Below are 10,083 nucleotides of genomic sequence, written 5' to 3' on the forward strand. Positions count from 1 at the left end.
GGAGCATGAAATTTGTATTGACTTGCAGAATGGACATGGAAGGCTATTGTGGGGCTCTGAACAGGAGCTGAGCACCCCCCTTGGCCTTGAGTAATGGGGGTGTGGAACTGGCATCCAGGAAGTGCGAGGCAGGTGGGCCTCACCTTCGCTGGGTAAGGAAGTGCAGCTCTGGGGGTGGGTGTCACCCCCATGTTTGGTGTAACACAATCCCCTGACCTTATTTGGGTGCAACTTCCTATTGGATGTCTCCCCCCTAAATAAAAACAGGGGCTCAGGGCGGGCTCTCTCTCTCTGGCCTCTTGCCTCCCTTGTTCCCCTTTCCCTTCAGCATGGGAGCTGAGGCCTCAGAGCTGACCTTGAACCCCAAAAAGGTATTTCTGTGTTTGTGTGGTCTTTTCGTTGCCCCATTCACGGGGAGTGACCCTGACACCATCACGGGGGGGGGGGGAATGTGGGTGATAGGTTTTCAGCTCCAGAAGCCTCTGATCATAACGTAGGGTCAAGTCCCGCCCTCTGGGACTAAGTCACGGGTGAGCTCTAAGGTTCAGAGGCAAGGTGCGTGGTACCCAGCAAGGGCCACCTGTAGGGTGTTGCGATAACGGGGAAGGCGGAACCTGGAGAGGTGCAGAAGTGAGAGAAGTGTGGGAATGTGGAGATGAGCTGGAGCAAGAGCAAGCACGGCTCACGTTCTAGCACAGTCCCAGAGATGGGTATGGCTTGCCAAAATGTCAATCACCCTGTTTACTGCAAGACCCGTCATACCAGAGAAGCAAGCGCAGACCAAGACTCCTCCCGCTGAAACCTCATCCCTGTCTCTCTCTCTCTCTCTCTCTCTCTCTCTCTCTCTCTCTTTTTTTTTGTGGTGGGAGGGGTCCTGGGGATTGAACTCAGGGACTCTCAACCACTGAGCCACATCCCTAGCCCTATTGTGTATTCTACTTAGAGACAAGGTCTCACTGAGCTGCTTCTCACCTTACTGTTGCTGAGGTTGGCTTTGAACTGTTGATCCTCCTGTCTCAGCCTCTAGAGCCCCGGGGATTACAGGCGAGCACCACCCCACCTGGCTCATCCCTGCCTTTGATGTACTCCCCCTTTTTTGAGTTGTTCAGTTCCAGCTCCTATCAGGACTGGAAGACCCATCCGGCGCTTCACTTTAAATCTAATTTCTGCTTTTGTCTGTATTCCTTACTGATTATTTAGACTTCTTATTTTCTCAACTTCAGACCTCCTGGGCAGGAGCCTACTCTGTAGGGATGCTGGCCACCTAGACACCTCACCACATGGGCGGACTACAAGGCACACAGCACACAGAGCACATCAGAAAGCAAAAGCAAGCCACTGGCTATTCTTCTGCTCTGCAGAGGCGCTTTTCTATCACAGTGGTGTTTCAGCAGTCATTGCTGTGAGTCCCAATTATTTGTACCTCAACAAGCCTCAGGCAAAGCTGCTTACCTCCTGCAGGTGCACCTGCCAGGCAGAAGATACTTGAATACTTTTAGCAGTGGGAGCATCAAGTGCACACACACACGTGCTAAAACACACAAGCAAAATGGGGCGGTGGGCTCCAACCTGGGGGCACTTCTTAACACCCCTCCATTGTCAAAGTCCTCCCTGACAAATGCCAACAGGAATTTTCACATTTGAGTTTGGCAGCATATTTAGGGTGAAAATAGATGCTGGAGTGAAAAGTAAGGAAAGATAATGGTCATCTTTAAAACAATGAAAGGAAACAACGCTCATTATTCACCTTCTCTCTTTACCTGTCCTGACTGTGGGTGATACCTGCTGGGTATCTCTCTTGCTATCCATTGAATACACTAACTTTATCTGGGTGTGGCACCAGTTTATAACCCCAGCTACCAGGGAGGCTGAGACAGGAGGATCCAAGTTTGAGGCCCGCTTCAGAAACTTAGCAAGACTCTGACTCACAACAAAAAACAGAAAGGGCTGGGGATGCAGTTCTGGGTTAGAGCCCTCCCAAGCATGCATGAGGCCCTGGTTTCAATGTGCAGCACCACAAACAAATAAATAAACAACAACAACAAAAAAGACCAAACCCCATACCCAGACACTTGGCTTAAAAAATACAGGACCCTTCCTATTGGATGCTTAAAACCTGACTGAACTATATCAGTTTCACTGAGCTGCTAACAAAAATGAACTTAAAAAGTAGAATGTCTCCTGACAAATAAAATGAAGCAACAAAGGCCAGTCTCCTTTTTCTCTTAAGGTGTTCCAGATCCATTATTTTAACAACATATTTTATAGACCTCAAGACGTCTGCAAGTCAAAGCTCAGAGAAAACACATATCCTCCTTGTGTGAACTACTGCTACCTACCACTGATAACCAATTTACAGAGAGTACTCAATTTACTTGTTGCAATCCTTAAGAAAAAAAATAGCACGAAGATGGCTTTATAAAAATAGAAAAATACAAAAAAGAGGTCAAAGTTGTGTTTTGAAGGTATTTGGGAGTTTTTTTTTTTTTAAGTGTGTTTGAAAACCCAGAGCAAACATCGCCACAATCATTATTATTAAGAGTGGGAGGACAGAGTGGGTAAGAATAGAATCCCTTCGCAAACCCTGTCAACAGTGATTAGCATTTTCAAATCAGATTCACAAACTCTCGGCCTAATCAGACTGGCTGCCGCAACAGCAGACATCATTGTTCCAGGAGGGAGCAGCTGCTACAGCCTCCAGGGGTCCCCCACAGGGTGCAGGTGACTTCAGATATTATGCGGCAGCTGTCATCCACCTAATGAAAGCATGACTTCCAATTGATGGGACCAGGGACCAGCAGGTGTTGTCACCTAACAGAGTGAGCTGTGCTCCCTCCAGGCCCTGCCCAGAGATGTGCACTTCCACCTGTCAACTCAGCAGTACTGGCTCTTGGGTCCCTGTCCATGGCACACGGGCATTAGCAGGGTGGACTGGGGGTCTGCGCTCATGCTGCTGGGTGCCAGAGTGTTGGCCTGGCATGCACAAAGCCCTGGTTTTGATCCATCCCCAGCATGACCAAGAAAATCTTGCTGATTCTTTTATTCTTTTATGTTTTGTTTTCCAGATGAAAGATCACCCCCCTCTGTAATTTGGGGCTCCCTTTAGCTTACCACAATTTGGTAAAGTCGACTTTTTTTTTGGAGGGGGGATACCAGGGATTGAACCCAGGGGTACTTAACCACTGAGCCACATCCCCAGACCTTTTTTTTTTTTATATTTTATTTCTAGACAGGGTCTCATCAAGTTGCTTAAGTCCTCGCTAAATTGCTGAGGCTGGCTTTGAACTTGGGATCCTCCTGCCTCAGCCTCCCCAGCTGCTTGGATTAAAGGTGACCATACCCAGCTGGTAAAGTCTACTTTTAAACAAAGCATTTATGGGGCTGGGGATGTGGCTCAAGTGGTAGCGCGCTCGCCTGGTATGCGTGCGGCCCGGGTTCGATCCTCAGCACCACATACAAAGATGTTGTGTCCGTCGAGAACTAAAAAAAATAAATATTAAAAAAAGAAAAACTGTTTAAAAAAAAATAAACAAAGCATTTATTTTCTCCCTACTTGATGATCCCTCCAAAATGATGAAGCTATCAATGAATATTTTCTCTTATATTCCCTCACTTTTTTTTTTTTTTAAAGCCAAGAGTGTTATAGTAAGAGCAATTAATTGAACAAGGATGCAAGAAAAAGGTTCAATAGAAGGTGACAGGAGAAGAGCAGGAAAGGTGACCACTTGTCCTGGGAAAGCCCTTGAATCCCTGGGAAACAGTGGTTGGAGATCAAGGGGAGGCAGAAGGAGGATGTGAGAAGCATCTAGAACCTCAAGGAGCTCCCCTAGTTTGCAGGCAGTCTAGCTGGCTATGTGGCTGAATCCAGCTTTTTTTTTTCTTTGAAAGTTTTTATTTGTTCTTTTTATGAATCCATCTTATTGAGGGGGTCTCACCCACTCACTGACGCTGCCTGAAGCACTGGAAAATGTCAAAGGTCTTCCAGTTGTGGGGCCACCAAACCTCCAATACCATGCTCTGCAGCAGCAGCCCAGGTTGGCATGATTAAACTCCCCGGGAAGTTCTCCAGGGTGCTGGCCACTGCCAACAGATTGGGTCTTGGTGGCAGAGCTCTGCCCATATATGTGCATTTTTACAATCGTCATGGAAATATGGAATTTATACACACTTTGCCTTACAAGACTGCAACCATCTTAGATATCCGAATAATTTGAGGTTCAAAATGAAAATGACTGAAGCCGGGCACAGTGGCACACACCTGTAATCCCAGCGGCTCAGGAGGCTGAGACAGGAGGATGGCAAGTTCAAAGTCAACCTCAGCAACTTAGGGAGGTGCTAAGCAACTCAGTGAGACCCTGACTCTAAATAAAACAAAATAAGGCTGAGGATGTGGCTCAGTGGTTGAGTGACCCTGAGTTCAATCCCCAATATAGGGAAGGGAAAAAAAAAAAAAGAAAATGACTGATAACTACTACTAACTAAAAGGACAGAATTAATTCTTTCATTCATTCAACATCAGCAAATACATGAATAGCTCCAAACACCAGGTACTTGAGAGAGAGGGGAAGACAAAACAGAGGGTGGATTCCATCCCCAGCACTGAAAAAAAATGTTTAGTTATAAAGAAAAAAACTAGGACCAGACTGAGATATTTCCTGTAGAATGTCTTCACCATTTCAAAGAAAATACAACATATTTTGTAGTACCAAAAGGTTTTGAAGTGTGTATACTTCTTCCTTATACAAAACATTTTAGATCAGTTACAACAAAAACATTTAATTAAGTGATAAAATATATACTAGAATTAAAAAAATATTAGTTATAAAAAGGAATAAGCATCCAGATCAGAGGTCAATAAGAATATATTTACACAGATCATCTTTTGTTGTTACTATAGAGCTCCAATATGGTTTTGAGCTTCCAGGCAGTTTGAGAGAAAAGGGAGAAACATTTATATTGTCCTTAACTTTCAGAGAAGAATACACAAATCCATTTTTTTAGGAGAAACTAAATTTCTCCTTACACTTATCTGAAAAAGAAATTTCTAATATGGGTTTCACATTCCGAGTGACATTAGTAACTACTGTTCTTCACATGAAACAGGCTCACAGTAGTTATATCATTGATTATTGTAATATGTGGGAAAATGTGCATCTTTGACTTGAAGAACTGAGGTACAGTATATTCACATAGTGGAATACTCTGCAGTCAAGAAAGATAAATGCCTCAAGAAGGGGCTGTGTGGGGGATATTTTCTTCAGAACAGGAAACAGAGAGATCAGAACATAATTCCACACATCAGACTACAGCTCAAGGCTCCATCAATAAAGTTATGTGTCCTTTTACCTTTAAAACTGTGATTGCAAAGTAGACTTACTCTTAAACTAGGTGGTGGACATGTAGACATATTGTTTAGTATTTTCAGACCTTTTTTGTATGCCTAAAATGTAATAATTTAAAAAAATTTTTTGCAGGGATGCAAGTTTGATTCAACATATGGAAATCAATAAATATAATTCATTACATCAATAGACTTAAAGATAAAACTCATGATTGGGGTTGTTGCTCAGAGGTAGAGCGTTCACCTAGCATGTGCAAGGCCCTGGGTTCGAGCCTCAGCACCACATAAAAATAAATAAATAAAATAAAAGGTATTGTGTCCATGCACAAATAAAAAGTAAATATTTTTTAAAAAAGATAAGAATCATACGATTGTATCAATTGATGCAGAGAAAGCATTTGACAAAATACAGCACTCTTTTATGTTCAAAACACTAGAAAAACTAGTGATAGTAGGAACATACCTCGACACTGTAAAAGCTATCTATGCTAAACCCAAGGCCAACATCATTCTAAATGGAGAAATATTGGAAGGATTCTCTCTAAAAACTTGAACAAGACAGGGATGCCCTCTTTCACCACTTCTATTCAACGTAGTCCTTGAAACTCTAGCCAAAGCAATTAGAAGAAAGAAATTGAAGGGATACGGATAGGAAAAGAAGAACTCAAACTATCATTATTTGCTGACAAGAGGATTCTATACTTAGAGGATCCAAAAAAACTCCACCAGAAAACTTCTAGAATTAATTAATGAATTCAGCAAAGTAGCAGAATATAAATCAATACTTATAAGTCAAATGTATTTCTATACATCAATGATAAATCCTCTGAAAGAGAAATTAGGAAAACTACCCCATTCACAATAGCCTCAAAAAAAAAAAAAAAAAAAAAAAAACCTTGGGAATCAACAAAAAAGGTGAAAGATCTCTACAATGAAAACTATAGAACAGTAAAGAAAGAAACTGAAACTGAAGAATACCTTAGAAGATGGAAAGATCTTCCATCCTCTTAAAAAAGCATGTGGGTGGGGGCATTTCAACAGAATCCTCTTAAATGCACACTTATTGGCTATTTTATAAAGTGGGGTGAATGGATAGGCAAAATTAATATTGTCAAAATGGCCATACTACCCAAAGCACTTTACAGATTCAATGTGATTCCAATTAAAATCCCAATGTTGTTCCTTATAGAAATAGTAAAGACAATCATGAAATTCATTTGGAAAAATAAGAGACCCAGTATAGCTAAAGCAATCTTTAGCAAGAAGAGTGAAGCAGGAGGCATTAAAATTCCAGACCTTAAACTATACTATGAAGCTATAGTAACAAAAATGGCGTGGTACTGGCACCAAAATGAACATGTAGACCAATGGTACAGAATAGAAGACATAGTGACAAAATCACACAATACAGTTATCTCATGCACTTCTCAGAAGCTATATACACTCAATCAACAAATATATGAAAACAATGTTCAACATCTCTAGTAATTAGAGAAATGCAAATCAAAACTACTCTAAGATTTCATCTCACGCCAGTCAGAATGGCAGCTATCAAGAATACAGACAACAATAAGTGCTGGTGAAGATGTGGGGAAAAGGCACATTCATACATTGCATTATATTACAAAGGTGCCAAAAACATAGAGTGGAGAAAAGACAGTCTCTTCAACAAATGGTGCAGGAGAACTGGAAATCCATATGCAGCATAATGAAAATAAATTCCTCTTTCTCACCATGCACAAAACTCAACTCAAAGTGGATCAAGCACCAAGGAATTAAACCAGAGACCCTGCACCTAATAGAGGAAAAAGTAGGCTACTTTTTCAAAACTACTCTAAGATTTCACCTCATGCCAGTCAGAATGGCAGCTATCAAGAATATAGTCAATAATAAACGTTGGTGAGAATGTGGGGGGAAAGGCACATTCGTACATTGGTGGTGGGACTGCAAACTGGTGAAACCAATCTGGAAAGCAGTATGGAGATTTCTTGGAAAATTGGGAATGGAACCACCATTTGACTCAGCTATCCCACTCTTTGGTCTATACCCAAAGGACTTAAAATCAGCATACTAGTGACACAGCCACATCAATGTTCATAGCAGCTCAATTCACAACAGCTAAACTGTGAAAGCAACCTAGATGCCCTTCAGTAGATGAACGGATAAAGAAACTGTGGTATATATACATAATGGAATATTACTCAGCATTAAAAGAGAAAAAAATTATGATATCTGCAGGTAAATGGTTGGAGTTGGAGAATATCATGCTAAGCAAAGTAAGCCAATCCCCCAAAATCAAAGGCCAAATATTCTTTGTGATAAGTGGATGCTGATCCATAACAGGGAGGGGGAAGGCATGGGAAAATGGGGGAACTTTGATTGGGCAAAGGGGAGGGGAGGGAGGGGGAGGGGAGGAAGGGAGGGGGAAGGAAGGGGGGAAGGAAGGGGTGAGGGAAGGGGGGGAGGGCCCAGGGGGTCAGGAAAGATGGTGGAATGAGATGGACATCATTACCCTAGGTACATGTATGACTGCTCATATGGTGCGATGCTACATTGTGTACAACCATAGAAATGTAAAGTTGTGCTGCAATTGTGTACAATGAATCAAAACCCACTCTGCTATCATATATACCTAATTAAAATAAATAAATTTAAAAATTTTTGGAGGGTACTGGGGGTTGAACCCAGGGGCACTTTTACCACTGAGTTCCATTTCCAGTCATTTTTATTTTTTAAGATAGGGTCTTGTTGGGCGGGGGAGGTCTCTCCCTCTGGAGATGGGTTATATTCTCCCTTGAATGTGTATCTTTTTTCCTAAATAAATCTGTGTCTGATGGAAAAACAAAAGACAGGATCTTGTTAAACTGTTGAAAGCCTTGTTAAGTTGCTGAGGCTGGCTTTGAACTTGGGATCCTTCTGCTTAGTCTCCTGAATCCCTGGGACTACAAGTGTGCTCCACTGTGCAGGGCATAATCTGTTTTCTTTTCTTTTTTTGGTTGTTGTTGTTTTTGTTTGTTTGTTTGTTTTTTTAGTGGGCTCAGCAACCAGTTTTACTACCCCTGTTCTTTGGCAGATTTTGAGTTCAAGGGACAGCTTAAAAATCAATTCTATAAATAAATGAGCTGTGGGAAATATTCATGGTCTCTTATCTTCCATACTGATTATCAGGAAAGAAGATATTTTGTAATTCCAGCAAAATCTGGTATAGACACACATTTAACTGGTAAACATCCACATTTGCTAAATGATTACCAAAAATTTTGCTTCCTTTTTCTTTCTCAATGCTATGGACTTTGACTTCATGTTGTCTTAAGATCTGTCTAGATATAAGCTAGGTCAAAGTTACAAACAATAAGATATTTTGGCATAGTTTTTAAAAAGAAAATAAAACAGGGTTGGGGATATAACTCAGTTGGTAGAGTGCTTGCTTCGCAAGCACAAGGCCCTGGCTTCAATCCCCAGCACCACACACCCCCCACCCCCCCACAAAAAAAAGTTTAAAAAAGGGATATGGGTGGGGGTATTTCAACAGAATCTTCTTAAATGCACACTTATTGGCTATTTTATAAAGTGGGGTGAATTTTTAAGGACACAACGATATAAAAAGTGCAAACTTTTGAGTCAGAAGAAACCAACTCAGAATTATGCCAGCTACTTTTCAGGATCTGGTTTCACCTCTGTAAAATGGGGAGAATAAGTAGTTTATGGGATGTTGTAAGAAAAAAATTTTAAACGCAGAACTGTTCCAGGCACACAGTGGGTGCTTAATAAATGTGATTACTATTACAGCCTTGGTGTAATACTATTGTAGTATTCTGCCATTCAAAAAGTGAAGGTTCTGCCATTCAAAAAGGACCTAAACTTAAGTCTTTTTCAGTTCAACACTTACACGTTGGTTATAAAGCCAAGGAAGCCAAGGCTGTTGCTTTTGAGCAGCTTTTAATCAAACAGAAACTCTTCTAGCAATTTTCTGGGCTTTTGTTTTGCTTTAAGTTTGGTACAGGAACCGGGAGCACTAGAAGGGCGGCGCGCTCTGTCCACAGACTCGGGAATCAGAATTCGGGGCCATGCAGCATCTGGCCAAAGGCCAGCACGCCAGTGTCCAGGTCCCACCCGGGTCCTGCCAGACTTCCACCCACCGGGAAGAAAAGCCATCATCTCCAGCGGAAACTCCCTGGAATGGGAAAGGGTGGTCCAGAGGGAAGCACAGCCCGGAGCGAGACACTCACCAGCACTAAGTGCACCAGCGCGTCGTAGCAGAGCCAGGCTAGCGCGCCGCGGTCCGCCGCCCCGCGCCCGCGGCCCAGGCGCAGGCCCAGCGCGCAGCCCGCCGCCAGCAGCGCAGCGCACAGCAGCAGCGAGCGGCCGGCCGCCGCCCCCAGCCCCCAGCCGGCCTCCATGCAGAAGCTGCCCGCGTGCGCAGCCGGATACCGGAGGGCGCTCCCGGGGCGCGGCGGGAGAAGGTGGGGCCGCGGGCAGGGGCGGGGCGCGGTTCCGCTGTGGCCACGCCTCCAGGCCAGCCCGAGAGCCCAGAGGGTCACCAGCGGTTCCCGCCCGGCAGGTTCCCGGAGTCAAACCAGTTCACCCACCTCCACCAAACCTGCTCCAGGCTAGTCCCAAAGCACCCATAATAGGGGCACACATTTTTGATACGGTTTGATGGGGGGGTGTAGGTAATGGGGGCGCTTCACCACTGAGCTGCATCCCTAGTTGTTTTTACTTATTTAAATTTTGAGATAGGG

General features: G+C 43.3%; 1 protein-coding gene across 12 annotated transcripts in view; it reads right to left on the reverse strand.

The window, feature by feature from the left end:
• Ebpl (EBP like) overlaps positions 1-9,817 on the reverse strand; it is a 35,123-nt gene extending 25,306 nt beyond the window's left edge. For 9 of the 12 annotated variants that reach the window (XM_078016044.1, XM_078016039.1, XM_078016043.1 and 6 more), the window contains exon 1: positions 9,571-9,804. In XM_078016044.1, coding sequence (XP_077872170.1) covers positions 9,571-9,741 — 171 coding nt within the window. In that variant the 5' untranslated portion in view covers positions 9,742-9,804. Of the gene's footprint in view, positions 1-9,570 lie in introns of all 12 variants that reach the window. The other 3 variants (XM_078016047.1, XM_078016048.1, XM_078016046.1) reach the window with 3 other exon arrangements.
• Positions 9,818-10,083: the final 266 nt, after the last annotated feature.

This window comes from Ictidomys tridecemlineatus, chromosome 6, assembly GCF_052094955.1.
Source record: "Ictidomys tridecemlineatus isolate mIctTri1 chromosome 6, mIctTri1.hap1, whole genome shotgun sequence".
Taxonomy (NCBI): Eukaryota; Metazoa; Chordata; class Mammalia; order Rodentia; family Sciuridae; genus Ictidomys; species Ictidomys tridecemlineatus.